Genomic DNA, 21,944 nt, shown 5'->3' on the forward strand with positions numbered 1-21,944 from the left:
TTTGGAATAACTCATCCCTATTACATAACTTCCTTTGCGCACAGGTGATACCCATAATTATGGAACACACGACATAAGCGATTGCAGCAGCATCCAAAATTGAACCGCCATAGATTTGTTGCTTACATCATAGCCAGCAGTCCAGGGTTCTAACACTTACAGGAGGCTAAAAACTAAAACATGCATTTAATGCCCCTCTGATGCTGCTTTTACATGGCAACTGATTTCTTACAGGGGGGTTGGAGAGGCCAGGGTCAGGGGGGTGTGATGGATGAAATTTAATCTCCTTCAGCTCAACCTCCTGCAATGAGTAAGAACAGGATTTCTTATTCTTGCAAGGGTTCAAGAGCACTTTTTAAGGGCTGGCAGGAACACAAATCCCAGGGGAGATGATAGGGGATAAGTGGAGGTGATTGACAGTAATCCTGTCACTAGCCCTGCGGTGACATGCAATAAACCTCTTCCCACATCCCCCCCTTTTTTCTCTTTCGCAACAGGGATTTGGTGCAAAGAACAAGCAGATGGATGATTTGCTCTCATACACAAACACACAAAGATGGTGAGGTTGCATTAATTCAGCACCACAATTGCATTTGTCCTTAATTATGCCAAGCATCTACAAGCCAGCTTGATTATTAGAATTAAGCAAGGTTTATTTGGTCCTGATCCCCACCTACCTTTCCCTGCGTCATGTTTTCCTATGGACTGATGCTCCTCTGCTTGAGAGAATGGCACTTCGCAGGAAGCGAGAGCGAGGAAAGCTATTTTTCTCCCCTCTGTTCAGCAGCTGACTGGCTACGTATTATTTGCTGGCTCTTTCCCCGGTGTGTCGCTTCAACCTCTGCAGCCTGGTCTGGTGATGCTCTTACATTCCAGCAACATCTAGATCTCATCTCCCTTCTGGTGGTGGAGGTGGGAATCTACCATTCCCGAGCTGCTGAACAGGGGGGGATGCTGAGAAAAGCAGATGCACGAAAGAAAGGTGGGGGTGCTGAGGAAGGACTGTGCAAGCTTTTGACGTAGCCTCTTTCAGAGTGTGATGCAGTGTCACATGCAGAAGGAGAAACCCAGCAAACGCCAGAATGCAGCTTAACGGCGGAGGACCAGAATCGCAGAGTGTACAAACAAAAGGGAAGGTGAAAGAGAAAAGTGATGCAGAGGAGACCTGGGAAGGATGCTCTTCTAAGACTTAAATGCACCACTTTGCTGCGTTAGTAACAGCAGCCCAGGGAGCGATTAGCAGCAGAGCAGCTTGGGGAACCACAGTGTTGCACATCAGAAGGGAAAGACGCCCTTGCTTCCACTCTGACTTTCACATAGTCAGCTAGATAGTTTATCAGGTATGCATATATCACTCCATGCATCCAAAGACATCCCAAAGAGATTTGCAATGATAAAATGCAGAATACCTTTTAAAAATAAATCGATAGGACAATTCAAAACACTAAAAGTGCTCGTCTGATGAAAATCATTTAAAACAACACAGTGCCTTTGCGCATATTTAATCCTCTCTGAACAGCTGGCTGTGGACACACCACATATTTAAATCAATTCCCCTCCAAAGAATCCTGAGAACTGTAGTTTGGTGAAGCTGCTGGGAAATGTAGCTCTCCTGGGGAAAACTAGACTTCCCAGGATTTGGGGTGTGTGCTTTAAATGTAGGTTTCACGCAGAACCTTCATTATTCTTTGCACTTTCTTGTCAGATTCTCCTTTAAAATACGCACACATTTATATGTTGTGTGCATTATGGCCTAGATGCCTTGCAGGACTATTTTCATCCCTCTTAAAACTTTAATGGGTCATGCATTTTATTTGCCTTAATTACTGAGCCCTGAAGACAGTACTGTTTCATTGTCGTGCTCTTAAAAAAACAATCACAAGCCACATGCACATCAGCAAGAACACTAGCAGGAGATCTACCCAGTTTCATCGAGGTGCAAGGTTTAACAACTTAACTCTTAGGTTTGGGGTATTGTCAAAGATTCACATAATTGTACAGTTGGAAGGTATCCCAAGGATCATCTAGTCCAACCCCCTGCCATGTAGAACTCTCAACTAAAGCATCCATGACAGATCTTTCTCCTCTGTTCCTCCCCCACAGGGAAGCCGCATGTCACTTTTATGTAGCAACAACAAGTCTTGCAGCACCTTAAAGTAAAGGTAAAGGTACCCCTGCCCGTACGGGCCAGTCGTGACCGACTCTGGGGTTGCGCGCCCATCTCGCTTAAGAGGCCGGGGGCCAGCGCTGTCCGAAGACACTTCCGGGTCACGTGGCCAGTGTGACGAAGCTGCTCTGGCGAGCCTGCACCAGCGCAGCACACGGAAACGCCGTTTAACTTCCTGCTATAAAGCGGTACCTATTTATCTACTTGCACTTAGGGGTGCTTTCGAACTGCTAGGTGGGCAGGAGCTGGGACCGAACGACGGGAGCTCACCCCGCTGCGGGGATTCGAACCGCCGACCATGTGATCAGCAAGTCCTAGGCACTGAGGTTTTACCCACAGCGCCACCCGCGTTCCTGTAGCAACACCTTAAATATTAGCAAATTTGTAAGAGCACAAGCTTTTGTGGAACACCCACAAATTTTCATTGTGGTAGAATTCATGTGATGTAGTCTACAAAACTTGTGCCCATGATAAGTTGGCCTTCAAAGTGCTGCAAGACTCGCACTCTTGGCCTTCCCCTTGGCGTGCCTTATATTCTGCATGCAAACCAGAGCCCTGAGTGTGCCCCACTGGCATTCCTAGATGGTGCTTGACAGTGGCATTGCAGAGGTAATGGTACCCCTGACCGTTAGGTCCAGTCGTGGATGACTCTGGGGTTGCGGCGCTCATCTCGCTCTATAGGCCGAGGGAGCCGGCGTACAGCTTCCGGGTCATGTGGCCAGCATGACTAAGCCACTTCTGGCGAACCAGAGCAGTGCACGGAAACACCATTTACCTTCCCGCCAGAGAGGTACCTATTTATCTACTTGCACTGGCGTGCTTTCGAACTGCTTTTGAACAGCGAGAGCTGGGACAAAGCAATGGGAGCTCACCCCATCGCGGGGATTTGAACTGCCGACCTTCTGATCAGCAAGCCCTAGGCTCTGTGGTTTAGACCACAACGACACCCACATCCCTATGTGGCATTGCATACTGAATTTTAATTACTGGGAGTCCATTTTCACCTAAAACATGGGATAAAAATGTAATAAATATAATTATAACATAATATAATATAATAACAACATAAAATTAAATTGAAGCATTGTGGCTATGGTGCCCACTTGCAGGGCCAGCCTGCAGAATTTTTCCAGGTTGCAGAGAGGACCTAAGTACTGAAAGGATGGAGCAGATGAAAGATAAGAGACAGAGAGAAAGAGAAAAGATGAATAGCTCCTGTACATTTTGCCTCATATCCCAGGTTCTACAAATGCTGGGGGAGATTCTGGGAATGAAAGCTGGGAATCTGGGGGTTGTTCCATTGGCAGTGTAATCTTACTTTGACACTGGTGATAGCATAGCCCATTTCTCCCTTGCATCTGAGGGCAGCAGACTAGCTTAGAAGAGACAAGAACAACCTTCGAGCCACACAGCTCTGTCCTCCAACAGAGGGGAATAGTCGGGACAGATGGCCACCATTTCCCCCTAACATCTTCTGCCTGAGGCAGTTGCCACAGTATTTGCCTAACAGTAGGGCCGGTCCTATAGGGACACGGGTGGCGCTGTGGGTTAAACCACAGAGCCTAGGATTTGCCAATCAGAAGGTCTGCGGTTCGAATCCCCGCCACGGGGTGAGCTCCCATTGCTCAGTCCCAGCTCCTGCCAACCTAGCAGTTCGAAAGCACGTCAAAGTGCAAGTAGATAAATAGGTACCGCTCTAGCGGGAAGGTAAACGGCGTTTCCGTGCGCTGCTCTGGTTCGCCAGAAGCGGCTTAGTCATGCCGGCCACATGACCCGGAAGCTGTACGCCGGCTCCCTCGGCCAATAAAGCGAGATGAGCACCGCAACCCCAGAGTCGGCCACGACTAGACCTAATGGTCAGGGGTCCCTTTACCTTTACCTTTAGGGCTGGTCCTGGCCATTTGTTAGGATACTGTAAAAAGTACTACTGATGTTGCGACAAGATTTGCTTTACTTATTTACTTACTTATTTCAACAATTAACCTGCAGTTTATAGTTTTAACCTGCTAATTAGTTATACAGTCCAGAAAACATTTTGCTCTTGAATGCTGCCAGAACAAAGTTGGAAATTTAGGAGTTTGTTTTATTAAAGCTATAGGCACAGTGCATTATAACTTAGCTACTGTTGTGTCGAAAAAGATACTACTATTGCATTCTATTTCATCCCTGTAAATTGTTGTCTATTTCTGAGTCATTCAGAGTGATGCAGCAGTTTCACCCTCAGACTTTAGCGATAAAGTAAACTCCTTATACAAGATGAATATTTACCTGTCAGGATGGCAATGGTTTAACAAGTTCTATTATTTATACGTTCAGTTCAATACAGTTTGTTTCTCCCCCTTGAGCCCAAGACGGGGTTTGGTCTTCTTGCTCCAGAAGCGCACTCTCATCCTCTCCAACATTTCTCAGATGAAAATAGGGACATCCCATTCCATACTGATAATTTTACTATTTATACCCCACCCATCTTACTGGATTGCTCCAGCCACTCTGGGCAGCTTCCAACATATATAAAAACATAAGAAAACATTAAACATTCCTTTTTTAAAAATAAAAAACCCTCCCTATACAGTGGTACCTCGGGTTATAGATGCTTCAGGTTACAGACGCTTCAGGTTACAGACTCTGCTAACCCAGAAATAGTACCTTGTGTTAAGAACTTTGCTTCAGGATGAGAACAGAAATCGTGCAGCGGCAGTGGGAGGCCCCATTAGCGAAAGTGGTACCTCAGGTTAAGAACAGTTTCAGGTTAAGAACGGACTTCCAGAACAAATTAAGTTCTTAACCCGAGGTACCACTGTACAGGATGCCTTCAGACCAATCAGGGATCGAATAACTCCATACCCTCCAAGATTTCTCTAAAGAAAATAGGGACATCTTCAGGAAAAGTGGGACATTCTGGGATCAAATCAGAAACTGGGGTGGCTTCTCTAAATCCGGGACATCCCTGGAAAATAGGGACACTTGGAGGGTCTGTAACCTTTCGTAGTAATGCATAAATCATTAGTCCATAGCCTGCCTGTCTTCATAAATTCTTCCAGTCCACTGGCGGAGGAAGAGGGGGCAGGGGGAGCACACCGCCCCCAGCACCATGATCCCAGTGGGGTGCCATCACAGATGCCCCCTCCCGTGCTGGGCGCCATGCCCCTGCAGGCGCCACACCATGCCCCCAGAACGCGCACCAGCCACGCTACGCCTGCTCTCCGCCCCCAGTGCAGGAGCATGAAGCTCCGCCACTGTTCCAATCTGCTTGAAGTCTTCACACTCCCATGTTCTCAGTCAATGGCAAGAAAACTCCCACCCTATGTTCTAAGACGCCCACACCCACATTTTTAAAGATGGTTAACAAGGTAATAAGGCCATGATTCAGCAATTCTGTGGCCTGAGTTGGCAGCTGCCACAAGTTCCCCATCTCTGCTCCATGCTTTTTGCAAATACCATTCCTAAGAACTATTTTATGGTTAGGTAGCAGTGGTTTGGTCCCTCCTTCCCGCAGGCCGCAGTCAGCACAACTAATTTCTTCAAGGAAGTTTGCCATGTGGAGATGCCTCTAGGTAAAAACCACAAGCCACAGTAATCTAACGCTAAATTACAAAGCACTATGTAAGGGGAAGAAAGCCAGCAGTTAATTAACCGCAAAACCCAAGATACATACTTCACTTACAAGACAACATCTATAATCACTTACAGTAATCAGCAGCTGGAAAGACAATTTATTTAATTATGTAACCAACGCGGTATGTTCTGTAGGAAGATCAGCATTACTCTGTTTACATATATAACTAATGCCTTGCAAAAAGGTTTTTATTTGTCTAGAATCATGATTGTCAATCAAATTATGGATGTATGCAAACAAAGCAAAACAGACAAATGCCATTCTATAAACACGAAAGGTAAAAAAGATATCTACCGTTGTGAGGACCTAGCAATAAAAGGAGAGAAAACTTAACTTGGGTTCGGGAAACCCAGAGCAGCCAAGCCTGGGCTGCAAACTCGCTTTCTTGAAGAGCACATTAAGGCTAAATTGTAGACCGTGTTTGAAGATTGTTAGGCAAAGAACTCTTTGGATTTGCTCAAGCCAAGCAGAATTCTGGATAGTTCCTTTTTATGCTTATGGTTTATGGTAAGCAGCAGAGACTCACCAATTGGGAGGTCAGGTAACCCTCCACCCCACTGTCTGTTACTGATGGTAAAGTATCTGCTTTTCTCAGAGGACTTAGAATAATTCACAGTTTCAAAAACTAGAGGAGGAGGAGGGTGTATGCACCTTTATAGTCACCCTTTCCCCTAATATAGGATTATTTTTTTTCGAGATCTGCTTCAGAAAATTCAGAAAACTTTCTGAATTTTTGAAGGTTTTTGAAAATTTTGAAGGTTAGCTGTCTTTTGGTTTGTGTGTTATTATTTTTTAAGTGTGAATTGGTTTCAAATGAAAATGTGAACTGAACAGAGTTTCTCTGCCTGTCCCCCAGCTTTGTGTCTTTAAAAGTGTTTGGATTATTGCAACATTTAAAAAAAAATCCTTCCAGTAGCACCTTAGAGACCACTGGAAGGAATATTATTATTATTATTATTATTATTATTATTATTATTATTATTATTATTTTACTATGGCAGACCAACACAGCTAGCTACCTGTAACTGGATTATTTCAGTTATTAGTATTAGCTTTATCCCAGGAATTGATTCATACCATGTCAATCTCCTTCTTTACGGCATTGAGAGTCACGTGTCTTAGAGTCACATGTCTTAGAGTCTCTAACAAAATATTATTGCACACCAACCCAATATCTGAGCGGCAGAAGATTCTAGAGGTTCAAGCCTGCTCTTTAGGATGTCCCTGCTCTATTATTTTAATAGTACCTGAGAAAGCAGCTGCTACAAACAGCCCAGCTAAACTAAGGGCCCATCCACACCTCGGCTTAATGTGGATTGGGAACCCCTTGTTCCTCTTCTGATTCCCCCTCATTCATATGGTGTTCTCCTCCAAACTGCTGCTGCCCCACATTTTCCGCCCGCTAAATCCAGAGGTTCCCTATGCAATCGATGTAGCCTTGCTGTTCAGATTTTCAAACCATAGGCAATCTTTTGCTTTACATGGGAGAAAGTGTGGGACAACTGCAGTTGGAGGAGACGGCTGCACAGGTGAGGGGGAATTAAAGGAGGCACAAGATATTTGTGACCGAAATTTTATTATAATTATTATTATTATCATCATCATCATCTATATTATTTCAATTTTATGCATTTCAATAATTTTATACTCATTTTAACATTTCAAAACTTGACTTTCTTCCCCTTCTTTCTGCGGTTCCTTAAATTTGTTTTTAATATTTTCTGCATATCCAAATTAACTTAATTTGCTCATTTATTCATCTACTTTAAATATACACTTTTATAAAACTGCAGCTTAATTACAATAATCCTGCCAGTGTTCTTATCTGTTTACAAGTTTATTATTCGATAAACCACTTCCATTCTTTTATAAAAAGTTTGTTATCTTGATTTCTTATTTTTCTGGTAAGTAAAGGTAAAAGGTAAAGGGACCCCTGACCATTGGGTCCAGTCGTGACTGACTCTGGGGTTGCGGCACTCATCTCGCTTTATTGGCTGAGGGAGCCAGCATACAGCTTCCGGGTCATGTGGCCAGCGTGACTAAGGCGCTTATGGCGAACCAGGGCAGCGCACGGAAATGCCGTTTACCTTCCCGCCGGAGCGGTACATATTTATCTACTTGCACTTTGACGTGCTTTCGAACTGCTAGGTTGGCAGGAGCAGGGACCGAGCAACGGGAGCTCACCCCGTCGCGGGGATTCGAACTGCCGACCTTCTGATCTGCAAGTCCTAGGCTCTGTGGTTTAACTCACAGTGCCACCCAGGTCCCTTTTTCTGGTAAGTTTCGCCATTTCTGCAAATTCCATAAGTTTTTGTATCCATTCTTCTTTTGCTGGGACTTCGACTTCTTCCCATTTTGGGGCAAGTAACATTCTTGCTGCTGTCGTCGCATACACAAATAAATTTCTATTCAGTTTGGGTAGTTCTGTCCCTATAATTCCCAAAAGGAATTATATCACCACTTAAATTAAGCTGTGTTATGAATGGGCCCTAACAACCTATATTAACATTTTCTGCAAATCTTGGATAAGCAGAACCAGCTGAAATTTTACTGGTCTTATCCAATCTCTTTTTTGACCAACATTCCTCAGCTCTTTTCCCCAAGCAGGAGACGTTTGCTCTGCCTTGAAATTTCACTTGACAGGTGCGTTTCAGTGTCAAATCTACTGTGGGTTAAAATCGCACCTGTAATATTAATTTAAAAACAACGGTCCCAGAAGATATGGAGCTAAACATGAAACCATTCTTTCTTCCAGCAGGTGAAACACAAACACCAAAACTCTGGGGTGTGGCAATGAAAGCAAAAACTGAGCCACTCCCTGGGATTAAATTATTCTGCCATCTAGGAGAATGATTGGGTCACCACCCCTTGAAGTACATGTTCCTGCCATTATGGCATGGATTTAGGTGTGTGCCAGGTATGTGGAGCGGTGCCACTGAGGCTAGAGGGGCCTAGCAGGGGAAGACAGTGTTGGAGAGCTCAACAGAGTGAAGATGTATTTCAGAGGATGGTGATATTCCCATGATATGGGGAACTCCCTCTTATATAAGGAGATCTGAGCAGAGTATGATTTATTCTTGCTGTTTCAACCAAGAGATGACCAGAGGCTTTAAAGAGACAGCAATCAGAAAGGCAAAATGAAGCTAAGTCACTTGTGTTGTCGTTATTATTTTTATTACAATGACAGTGCTGTTTTACTGCATAAACACACGTTTTGTTTTTAAAAAAATAATTTTTATTGAATGATTTTATGTTACAAAAAACAATACAGCCATACTACCACTAAATATAATTAAGAAATAAAAATTACATACATCGATATTTAGTTTGTTATGTGTTATTTACCATCTTATTTCCTCCCAGACATTGCATACAACAACACACATATGTGCAGACACCCACACACCCACACCCGCACACAAAATGATAATAATGAAAGTAAATATTTTCCCCTTTTATTTTCCAAAATCTTTTCTTCAACTTTGACTTCCTGTCAAGTCCCTTTGCATATATTTTATCTTACATTTGAATGTACACAAAACAATAAACATTTCTATATAATTTTTCTAATATATTCTGAAAACATAATAAAAAATCCTTGATTGTTGTCCACCTCCTTTTAGTTCCTTTATCACTCGAATACTAGCATGGAGTCAAAACTATTATTGTATTTTTGAACATATCTTCTATAACCATCCCATTTTCCCGCAAATTTTTGCTTTGAGTTTCCTCTGAGTTTACTAGTCAGTTGAGCCGTCTCCACCAATTCTTGTAATTTGATTTGCCAATCTGTTATTTTTGGAGCCTCGTGATCTTTCCATCCCTTGGCCACAAGTATATGAGCCGCTGTGGTTGCATACAAGAATACCTCTCTTAGATTTTTTGGGATCTCTTTATCTAAAATACTTAATAGAAATGCCGCATAAACACATGTTTTAATGGTTTTACAGTGGGAGCCAGCAGTTCTTGCCAATGGCCCCCTGCAGTATCTCATCAGGCAGGGCTCTCACCTTGCATGGAGCCACACGTTCCTCACCAAGAAGGTTTTCACCCTCTCTGCTTGCAGTTGCTCCATCTCTTGCTTGCTTTGCTGCTAAAGCATTAACTTGCACTGCTCTACGCGTGTTGCTGTTCCTCTTTCCATTTTCGCTCGGGCATATCTTGCTAACAGGTCCTCCTAGAGGAAACATGTATCCCACTTCTAACACCAGTGTTGCACACCACCCCAATCTCTGAGCGGTGTGAGATTCCAGGGGTTCCAGGCATTTGCCCAGGGTTCAGTTTCCTTGGAATGAGGGACAGCAAAGACTGTGGTCTAATTGTAATATATAGTTTATTTGCATACATACACAACCTGAGACTATGATGTACGGGTTCATAGCATTAACACCCCAGGAAGGTCTTAGGTAAAGGTAAAGGGACCATTTGCATGTTATTTTCATTAATATATACATTTATATGTGCATAGGTAAAGGTAAAGGGACCCCTGACCATTTGGTCCAGTCGTGACCGACTCTGGGGTTTCGGCGCTCATCTCGCTTTATTTGCCGAGGGAGCCAGCATACAGCTTCCGGGTCATGTGGCCAGCATGACTAAGCCGCTTCTGGCGAACCAGAGCAGCACACGGAAACGCCGTTTACCTTCCCGCCGGAGCGGTACCTATTTATCTACTTGCACTTTGACGTGCTTTCGAACTGCTAGGTTGGCAGGAGCAGGGACCCAGCAACGGGAGCTCACCCCGTCAAGGGGATTTGAACCACCAACCTTCTGATCGGCAAGTCCTAGGCTCTGTGGTTTAACCCACAGTGCCACCAGGAAGGTCTTACTTCTCCCATAGCCATAGCTTTGGAATCAAGTAGAAATTAAGCACGGCTCTGACTCTCTGGCTTCTACCTGCTTCTGGCTTCCAGCTCACACACCTCAACTCAGCGTTTGACTTTTGCTCTTCTAACTTCTAGACAGTTGAGGGAGGGGGGGTCCACACATTTGCTCTCTGGCCCAGAGCCACTTCCTTTGTTACCTTAACAACCCACACTTAGGGGGTCCTTACCAAGGAGATTGTCTGGCTATTCAAGTAATTGAATCATCCATTTGATTTTGACGCTTGTTGGATCCAGGATTAGGCATGTAGCCAACTCCCCTACCCACACACACCTGTGAGCAACTCACAACAATATTAAGCTGAGGGAGGAGCTAGGCTTTATGAGAGAAACCAGTCTATGAAAGCAAACATCAAAGGTTAATCAAGAATTAAATGAAGCCTAACTGTAGAGTTGGCAGCTTTTCCTGTTATGGCTCTGTGCCAGGTGTGGCCAGCCTTGCTTTGGCTTGATGGCCACATTCATCCATGACAGCAATGGGCATGGCCACCTCACACTGTCACATGCACAGATACGGGGGACACAGGGAAGCAGGCAGCCCCCTCTGTTGATGATTCGTCCGTCTGATGTCCAAGGAGAAGGAAACTTGCACCCCCATCAGAATGCTGGGCACTGGCGGAGAAAGAGGAGTGCAGGGGGAGCTCACTGCCCCCGACAGCGCAATCCCGGTGGGGTGCCATCGCGGCTGCCCCCCACCCGCGCTGGGCACCACGTCTCGGCCCCAGGATGCGTGCCAGCCCTGCCCCCACCTGCTCTCTGCCTCCTGGTGCCAGAGCATGAAGCTCCGCCACTGATGCTGGACTCTACTTTTTTAAAAATGTTGCTTTTGTCACAGCTGCAAAATGATCTGTGGGATCTTGGAGGAGCAGTTGTGGCATGGAATAAACTGAACACTGAAGGGGCAAAGTACATTTCCAGGTGGGTGAGTTGTTAAGATCATGGAAAGAAATACAGTGGTACCTCGGGTTACATGCGCTTCAGGTTACAGACTCCGCTAACCCAGAAATAGTGCTTCAGGTTAAGAACTTTGCTTCAGGATGAGAACAGAAATCATGCTCCGGCGGCGTGGCGGCAGCGGGAGGCCCCATTAGCTAAAGTGGTGCTTCAGGTTAAGAACAGTTTCAGGTTAAGTACAGACCTCCGGAACAAATTAAGTACTTAACCCAAGGTACCACTGTATAACAGTATATGGCTATATCTCCAGGTTGGAAAACCCTGCATCTGCTAAATTTCTTCCTGTCAAAAAATTGACAGGATTGGGGGGGTGACAACTTTGCTATATCTTTACAGATATTTAAAGATGATTACTTTCCTCATTTTAAAATCACAGGGTTGGGAGTTAGGTTCCAGAATCTTTGGGTGTGCCTCTCGTGCAGAAGTCTTGAACATTTGCTTCAGGTAAAATTTAGTGCCATTTGTAACCTCAGCTTTGCCCAGTAAATGGAAAAGCAGCTGCTACAAACATCACAGCTAAACTAAAGGCCCATCCATACTTCGGCTTAATGTGGATTGGGAACCCCTTGTTCCTGTTTTGATTCCCCTTCATTCATGTGGAGTTCTCCTCCAAACTGCTGCTGCCCCACATTTTCTGCCCCCTAAATCCAGAGGTTCCCTGTGCAATTGATGTAGATTTGCTGTTCGGATTTTCAAACCATAGGGAATCTCCTGCGGAGGAGAAGGCTGCATAGATGAGAAGGAATTAAAGTAGGCACAAAAAATTCACAATCTACATTAAGACAAGGTCTAAATAGGCCCTAGCATTTTCAACATGTCTCAGACAGGCAGAACTTCTCCATTCCCTAAATTTTACTGTCCTTTATCTAATCTCTTCTTCCACCAACATTCCACATCTCTTTTCCCCCAGCAGGAGCAGCTTGCTATGCCCTGAAATTTCACTTTACAGGTGCAATTCAGTGTCAAATCTACTGCAGGTTTAAAGTGCACCTGTAATATTAATTCCAAATCAACGGTCCCAGCAGACCTGGAGCTAAACACAAAGCTATTATTTGCTCCAGCGGGTAAAAAACAACAACACCCAAACTCTGTGGTGTGGCGATGAATGGGGTAGGAGGATCAGAGCGTATCAGCTCATTGCAAAAACTGAACCACTCCCTGGGATTAAATTATTCTGCCATCTAGGAGAATGATTGGGTCACCACCCCTTGAAGAACATGTTCCTGCCATTATGGCACGGATTTAGGTGCATTTAGTGAAAGGCTGGTGCACAGGTATGCAAAGGTGTGCCATTGAAGCTAGAGGGGGCTGGAGGGGGGGAGGTGGTGGTGGAGAGCTCAACAGAGTCAAGATGCATTTCAAAGGAAGGTGATATTCCCATGCTATGAGACACTCCCTCTTGCATAAGGAGATCTGAGCAGATTATGCTTTATTCTTGCTATTTCAACCAAGAGCTGACCGGAGGCTTTAAGGAGACAGCAGTCAGAAAGGCAAAACTGAAGCTAAGCCGTCTCTGTTATTATTATTTTTTACAATGACAAGGCCGCTTCATAGGATAAGCATGTGTTTTAATGCCTTTACCGTGGGAGCCAGAGGTTTTTGCCCATGGCCCCATGAAGAGTTCAGAGGTGTTTTTGAGACAATAGATTTGGATTGTTTACTCCCACTTCCCCCTCTTGTTAAAGAGCAGCGCTAGGATTGCTGGCTTTTGTTTGCATGGTCACTAGTCTAGGTTGCTATCTGGAGCTGGGCACTGCAAACATATTACTCCAGAGCTTCTCAAATGTTTTATGCTTAGGACCCTAGGAGGAAAGATGAGAAGGGTGAATCCCATTCTTAGTCAGGCTTGAATTGAAAGGAGAATAAGTCCATCTTGAAAAGGAGTGGTGCTTTTTGAACTGACAGGGGTTGTACACTTACGGTAAGTCCACTCTTTGGGATTCCCCCCCATCACTGTCCATGAGTGGACCTGCCTCAAAAAGAGTGCCAGGACAGTGATTTAGGAGTCTTATTCCAGCTGTGGGTCTCCTAGCTAAGCAGCATTCAAGCCTGTCCTGCGTTTCTCACTGTACTTCTGCCAGTCCTGGTTTATTTGTCCCAGTGGTGTTTAAACCCTGGCACTGTAAACACAGAAAGAGAAGAGCGGGAGCAATGAGGGGCAAATTGAAACAAAGCACAATGGGAAAGGAAGGGAGCAAAGATCCAGGCACAATGTGAAGGTTCACTCATTTGTTTATTTATTGAATTATATCCCTTCCTCCCAAAGGAGCCCAGGATGGCAAATATTACAAGCGTTAAAACAACCAAAGCATCTCAAAACATCAATCCCAGAACAGGTGCAGACTGGGAAAGATTTCTACTTTGGAAGACTTGTTGAAAGAGGAAAGTCTTCAGTAGGTGCTGAAGGGCCAACAGAGACAGAGCCTGACTCATATTCAAGGGGAGGGGATTCCTAAGGGTAGGTGCCGCAAACGGACATCCTGATCAGGTGGTATTTGCAGGCATTTTTGTCCCTTGGTTACCCAACACTTGGTGACTCACAGCTCAATGACTCCATGGAATCATATTGTGGGGTGAAGTAAGGTGACAGCACAGTTCTGTCTGTGGAGCTTGACCAATGGAGTTTCAATCTCACATGGAAATGATCACTTGTTGCCCCTGCAGACTGTAAAACTTAGCCATACTTAAGGAAAACAAAATGATTAAATTTTACAGTGACCCGGAAACTACAACTAATCCAGAATGTGCCAGCTAGACTGGTGAGTGGGAGTGGCCGAGGCCATATAACACCAGTCCTGAAATACCTACATTGGCTCTCAATACATTTCCGGGCACAATTCAAAGTGTTGGTGTTGACCTTTAAAGCCCTAAACAGCCTCGGCCCAGTATACCTGAAGGAGCGTCTCCACCCTCATCGTTCTGCCCGCACACTGAGGTCCAGCTCCGAGGGCCTTCTGGCAGTTCCCTCACTGTGAGAAGTGAGATTACAGGGAACCAGGCAGAGGGCTGTCTTGGTAGTGGTGCCCACCCTGTGGAACACCCTCCCATCAGATGTCAAGGAAATAAACAACTATCTGACTTTTAGAAGACATCTGAAGACAGCCCTGTTTAGGGAAGTTTTTAATGTTTGATGTTTTACCATGTTTTAAATACTCTGTTGGGAGCTGTCCAGAGTAGCTGGGGAAACGCAGCGAGATGGGCGGGGTATAAATAAATTATTATTATTATTGTTATTATTATTATTATTATTATTATTATTATTATTTATTTCATAGGGCCACAGAGGATCAATCTCACTGCCATGTTCTTGTGAAGTTCTCCACGGCACCTTGCTGTCCACTGGCTGGAGGCTAATCATAGGTCTGGGACAGAATAATCTTCTTACTTTCTCTTTAAATCTAGTGTGGGAAATTTTTTCAGTTTGATGACCATGGCCATCAGACGGAAAATGTTCCCCCATGCTTGCTTGAAGTTGGTGGAGCAACGAATAATTTTTTTTACTTTATACAGGGCAGTTCATGACCTCCATACACACTGCCCAGGCTTGTGCCTCGGGGAAGTCACTAACACAGCAATTTGACTTTGCCCCTGGAGGCACACTCCATTTTCTTTCAAGACAGACAGGTGCCAAGAACAGTGGGCTAGTTTCTACACAAACTCACATACCCGTCTCCCTCCATCCTCCATGAAAGCCAGCAGAAGGCATGATCAGAGTTCAAGTACACAGTCTAGCCAGGCCAAAACATTCAGGGTGAAAAGCAGGACCAGTTAGCAGTGTGACTTGGGGAGATCCAGAGCGGCATGGAGGGCCACATTTGCCCCCCAGACCTGAGATTACCCACCCACATTTGAAATCCTATGCTTTAAGGCAGATAATTGTGGTCAGTATTGGGGGTATGGGACGCGGGTGGCGCTATGGGTTAAACCACAGAGCCTAGGACTTGATGATCAGAAGGTCAGCAGTTCGAATCCCCGTGATGGGGTGAGCTCCCGTTGCTCGGTCCCTGCTCCTGCCAACCTAGCAGTTCGAAAGCATGACAAAGTGGAAGTAGATAAATAGGTACCGCTCCAGCGGGAAGGTAAACGGCATTTCCGTGCGCTGCTCTGGTTCGCCAGAAGAGGCTTAGTCATGCTGGCAACATGACCCAGAAGCTGTACGCCGGCTCCCTCGGCCAGTAAAGCGAGATGAGCGTCGCAACCCCAGAGTTGGCCACAACTGGACCTAATGGTCAGGGGTCACTTTACCTTTATTGGGTGTGTGTGTGTGTAAGAGCGCAGTTCTGGTAGGTAGAAAGATAAAACTTTCAGCTTTCAGTTGTTATCGAAATTCTGGTTTCTCCCCACATCGGTGTTATGTTCTCTGTGCCTTTGCTACAAGGTGCACTGTGCAATATAGCAGCTGGCGGCTTATCATCTCTTAAAACATATCTGACAGGAGGGAGATTCTGTTGTAAATCTACAATAGCCTTTCCCCCCAACCTGGTGCCCACAAATGCTCCTGGACTCCAGGTTCCAGCATCCCTAATCACAGATCAGCTTGAGAGCTGAACAGCACTCAGAGTCTAGCAACACCAGGTTGGGTAGGTGTCAAATCAAATCAAATAACTTTATTGGCATCACAGCGTACGTGCCTGTACAGTTCGGCCTCCCCCAGCCAAAAAAAAAAAAAAGTACTGTACATTCCGTGCTAGCCTTTTGGGCTATGTACTAAAAGCTTTATTTGGTAAATTGCCTTAGGAAACTTCCCCTTAAGCAAAATATGTGATGTGGTTCGGACACCTCCCTGTTTGGGGTCATGTTGAAACTGAGCATTTTACACAAAAGGAAAATCATTTTCCTTGTCATTTCTCAGGTGACATTGATCAGGATGGAGATAGTGACAACATTTGGGGTTAATTGCTTGCTTTGAGGGAAGATGAGTAATTTCTTACCTGTTTCCCTCTTGTGGATTCGCATTACAGAACTCTGCGTGAGCGAGAGATGCCCTTTGGTTAGCCCATCATCTTCTCCCATCATGTATCACGTTCCCCAGCAGTAAGGTGTGCCTGCCCTCCAGACTGAAATAAGCTGTGATTAGTACATGGTTATGGGTTACCCAAGTCCTGCTCATGAGCAGATCTATATACAGTGGTACCTCGGGTTACAGACGCTTCAGGTTACAGACGCTTCAGGTTACAGACTCCGCTAACCCAGGAATAGTAGCTCAGGTTAAGAACTTTGCTTCAGGATGAGAACAGAAATCGTGCTCTGGTGGCGCGGCGGCAGCAGGAGGCCCCATTAGCTAAAGTGGTACCTCAGGTTAAGAAGTTTCAGGTTAAGAACGGACCTCCAGAACGAATTAAGTTCTTAACCCGAGGTACCACTGTATGCACCTCATGAGAAGAGAAGACTCCCTGGAAAAGACCCTAATGTTGGGAAAGATGGAGGGCACAAGAAGGGGACGACAGAGGACGAGATGGTTGGACAGTGTTCTCAAAGGTACCAGCATGAGTTTGACCAAACTGCGGGAGGCAGTGGAAGACAGGAGTGCCTGGCGTGCTCTGGTCCATGGGGTCACGAAGAGTCGGAGACGACTAAACAACAACAACAACAAACCACTGTATAACTTTTGCTAAAAAAGATTATGTTAGCCAGGAATATCTAATTTTTATATAATGAAAATTAACCAGACTTCCAGTTGATCAGCACTGTCAGTGAGCCCCAATTGCTAAGGAACAACCTGAAGTCCACTACAAGCTCCTCATCCCTGCTTTGTAGCAATATCCCTGCTTGCCGCACACTTCCCCCCTGGGCAGGTCAGACCTTCACTGATCGTGATTCTTCAGCCTTTTAATTTTATTTTTATACCGAATCGTAATACTGAGTGGTGGTTGTAACAGAAGCTAGAGAATCATTAAACCACTATTCACGTATTGAATAATTATTTACCGTCCTGTTAATGGCTTGTCAATACTGTTCTTCCTTTCTCATTGTTAAGTTCTATTTAAAGTAACAATAGGAAAGTAAGTGCAGTACTGACCATCCATTAACAGAACAGTAACTAATTAAGCAATTAACGATTAGTGGCTTAATGATTTTCCAGTTTCTGTTACAACGGCTACCGTGTATTATGATTTCTATATTTCAGGTGGGGATTGAAACTGGTGGAAAGATCCCACTCTACTGAGAAGCTCACTGGAGTGACTTTGGACCAGTCACTGTCTCTCCACCTAACCTAACTCACAGGGTTGTCGTCCTGATAAAATGAGGAGGCAGAAAGAGCTGTGTACATCACATTTAGCTCTTGGGAGAAAGGTGGAATGGAAATGTAATAATGATAATGATAATGTGGGACGCAGGTGGCACTGTGGTCTAAACCACAGAGCCTAGGGCTTGCTGATCAGAAGGTCGGCAGTTCAAATCCCTGCAACGGGGTGAACTCCCGTTGCTCGGTCCCTGCTCCTGCCAACCTAGCAGTTCGAAAGCCCGTCAAAGTGCAAGTAGATAAATAGGGACCGCTCCGGCGGGAAGGTAAACGGTGTTTCCGTGTGCTCCTCTGGTTCGCCAGAACTGGCTTAGTCATGCTGGCCACATGACCCGGAAGCTGTACGCCGGCTCCCTTGGCCAATAAAGTGAGATGAGCGCCGCAACCCCAGAGTCATCCACGACTGGACCTAACGGTCAGGGGTCCCTTTACCTTTACCTAATGTGGTTTACAGTAGTGATGTATGGAAGTGAGAGCTGGACCATAAAGAAGGCTGATCGCCAAAGAATTGATGCTTTTGAATTATGGTGCTGGAGGAGACTCTTGAGAGTCCCATGGGCTGCATGAAGATCAAACCTATCCATTCTGAAGGAAATCAGCCCTGAGTGCTCACTGGAAGGACAGATCGTGAAGCTGAGGCTCCAATACTTTGGCCACCTCATGAGAAGAGAAGACTCCCTGGAAAAGACCCTGATGTTGGGAAAGATGGAGGGCACAAGGGGAAGGGGACGACAGAGGACGAGATGGTTGGACAGTGTTCTCGAAGCTACCAGCATGAGTTTGACTAAACTGTGGGAGGCAGTGGAAGACAGAAGTGCCTGGAGTGCTCTGGTCCATGAAGTCACAAAGAGTCGGACACGACTAAACGACTAAACAACAACAATGTGGTTTACAACAACTGTCTAGTTGTTACAGCTGCCTTGATTTTCTTTTACAGCTAGTATTCAATAAATGTGTTATCCCTAAATAGAGAAAAGGAATGGCCAGCATATAGAGAGCTGTTAGAGGAGAAAGAAGGAAAATTGAAACTTAAGGTTTTTGATGAAATTAGAGAATGTGTTCAAGACTGGCTGCAATATCAACAATTAAATGAGGTGTTTAAAGTAGATAATAAGAAAGGTTTTAGTTTTACTGTATCCAGATTCCAAAAAGAAATTGTAGATGACAATTTCAAACCATTAAAAAATATGTATAATATTTTATTAGAATGGGAGACCAAAGACCAAAAGACGAGGAGGTGAAATACGCAATGATTAAGCAGGCACAAGATATAGGACAAATGGAGGACTGAGAGAAATTATGGAAAGTGAATTTGACATTTACTGACTGTATTTTGTCAAAATTATATGAAAATGATGTACTGTTGGTATATTACACCTATGAAAATGGCTAAAATGTATAGAACAGGCTCCAATAAGTGTTGGAAGTATAAAGAGAAGGAAGGCACTTTTTATCATTTATGGTGGAATTGTAAAATGTTGGGAAATGATATATAATGAAATGAAAAAAATGTTCAAGATAACCCTTGTTAAAAGCCCAGAAGCTTTCCTGTTAGGAATTTTAGGTCAAGATTTACCAAAAAGCAAACAAAAACTTTTCATGTATGCTACAACCGCAGCAAGGATGCTACTGCCACAAAGACGGAAAAGCAATAAAATACCGACCAAAGAAGAATGGCAAGAGAAACTTATAGAATATCCCGAAATGGCAAAACTAACTGAAAGACTTCAAGTTACAGATAGGTAGCCGTGTTGGTCTGCCGTAGTCAAAACAAAAAAAAATTTTCCTTCCAGTAGCACCTTAAAGACCAACTAAGTTAGTTCTTGGTATGAGCTTTCGTGTGCATGCACACTTCTTCAGATACACTGAAACAGAAGTTGCCAGATCCTTCTATATAGTGAGAAGGTGGGGAGGGGTATTACTCAGAAGGGTGGTGGGAATGGGTGATTGGCATATAGCTGTGATGAGCCTGAATTTCTATGATTTTCACCCCACAATCAACCTAACAATGAATCAATCTATGCAAGAAATACATTTTTTGGACACTACTATAAAAATACAGGATGGGCGCATAGACACCACCTTATACCGTAAACAAACTGATCGACAAACATATCTACATGCCTCTAGCTACCATCCCAAACATACCAAACAGTCCATTGTATATAGCCAGGCACTACGTTACAGCCGTATCTGTTCCAATTCTACAGACAGAGACTCTCACCTAAGAGATCTACAGCAAACCTTTTTAGAACTAAAATACCCAGCAGATGAAGTTAGACAACAGATCAACAGAGCCAGACAGATACCCAGAGAGAACTTGCTGCAAGACAGACCCAAAAAAGAAAATAACAGAACACCTCTAGTCATCACATACAGCTCCCAAGTTAAAACAGTACAACGCATCATCAGAGATCTACAACCTCTCCTGGACAATGATAGTTCTCTTTCTCAAGCTCTGGGAGGAAGACCTTTCATTGCCTACAGACAGCCACCCAATCTTAAACAACTCCTAACCCACAATAATACTACAACCAGACGTAACACGGACACTGGCACCAGAGCCTGCAATAAACCCAGATGCCAACTTTGCTGCCACATACACCCGGACAACACCATTACTGGCCCCAACAACATCACACATACCATCTCGGGACTATTTAATTGCTCATCGTCTAACATTGTATATGCCATCAAATGCCAACAGTGTCCTTCAGCTCTCTATATTGGACAAACAGGACAAACCTTACGCCAAAGAATAAATGGACATAAATCGGACATCAAGAATCACAAGACAGAGAAACCAGTAGGAGAACACTTCAATCTCCCAGGACATTCTATACAAGATCTCAAAGTAGCTGTTTTACTACAAAGGAATTTCAGAAATAGACTGGAAAGAGAAGCTGCTGAATTGCAACTCATTACCAAACTTAAAACCATGGAGAGACCTGGTCTGAACAAAGACATTGGATTCTTATCTCATTATACATGACAAAGCCATTTTTCACCTTCTCACCCCTTGCTTTTTCCTGTAAGACCTACTGCAGTCGTTAAGAGTCGTCAACAGGCTCATCACAGCTATCTGCCAATCACCCATTCCCACCACCCTTCTGAGTAATACCCCTCCCCACCTTCTCACTATATAGAAGGATCTGGCAACTTCTGTTTCAGTGTATCTGAAGAAGTGTGCATGCACACGAAAGCTCATACCAAGAACTAACTTAGTTGGTCTTTAAGGTGCTACTGGAAGGAAAAAAAATTTTGTTTTGAAAGACTTCGAAATAAGGACAAAAGATCCTTTAAGAAAGACTGGGAACCATTTTCGCCCTATTTACAGAATCAATGCAAAGAATTGGACTCATTGGTAGGTTCTGAATAATCATTTACAATTAGCAAGATTTATAAGCTAAAATATAAAAAAGGAGAGAAAAGGGAAACATGCAGGAAATGATATTATCTTGAAATAAACCAGAGAAAGAGGTTGAGGGAAGTCTGAGGGGGGATGGGGAAATTTTGGAATTGTGAATTATGTTATTTGTTATGATGTAATATTGAAAAAATGGAAAACTAACTAACTAACTAACTAAATAAATAAATAAATAAATAAATAAATGTGTTATCCCAAAATTGGAATTCTAACCCCTCACGCTTTCCAGTTAGCAGGTTCTCTGCTGTTCCATCAAATGAAAGCACACACACACACACACACACACACACACACACCTCAGAAAGGGCTTGGCAGAGAGCGTGGTGGTGGTAGCATTGTGGGAAATTTAAATGGCCACCCATTGATACCACCAGCTAAGCACAAGAGGACGTTTTGCCAAGGGATGGCTGCGTTTAAAAGGCAAGTTCATGTATCGTTTTGGAAAGGCAGGTTCAACTTCATATGAGAAGATAATCCAATTTCTCCCTCATCCTTAGTAGGTCAACAGGTATCTAACTGGATATCTGCTCTGAATTTAGAAATAGTTCACCAGAGCGCTGCCTGCAGAGTCAGAATTTTTTATGAGCATGAATTACTGAATTACTGCGCTCAGCTTGCATTTGACCACGATTCCCATCAGACATGCAACGCAGGCT

The 21,944-nt window shown here is 44.2% G+C and overlaps 1 protein-coding gene across 1 annotated transcript in view; it reads right to left on the bottom strand.

Moving 5' to 3' along the window:
- The window catches only part of FAIM2 (Fas apoptotic inhibitory molecule 2), a 39,196-nt gene extending 38,112 nt beyond the window's left edge, over positions 1-1,084 (bottom strand). The window contains exon 1 of the mRNA XM_053372345.1: positions 678-1,084. Within this exon, the coding sequence (XP_053228320.1) occupies positions 678-692 (15 nt within the window). The 5' untranslated portion in view covers positions 693-1,084. The remainder of the gene's footprint in view (positions 1-677) is intronic.
- Between the last annotated feature and the right edge of the window lie 20,860 nt (positions 1,085-21,944).

This window comes from Podarcis raffonei, chromosome 2 (genome assembly GCF_027172205.1).
Source record: "Podarcis raffonei isolate rPodRaf1 chromosome 2, rPodRaf1.pri, whole genome shotgun sequence".
Classification (NCBI taxonomy): domain Eukaryota; kingdom Metazoa; phylum Chordata; class Lepidosauria; order Squamata; family Lacertidae; genus Podarcis; species Podarcis raffonei.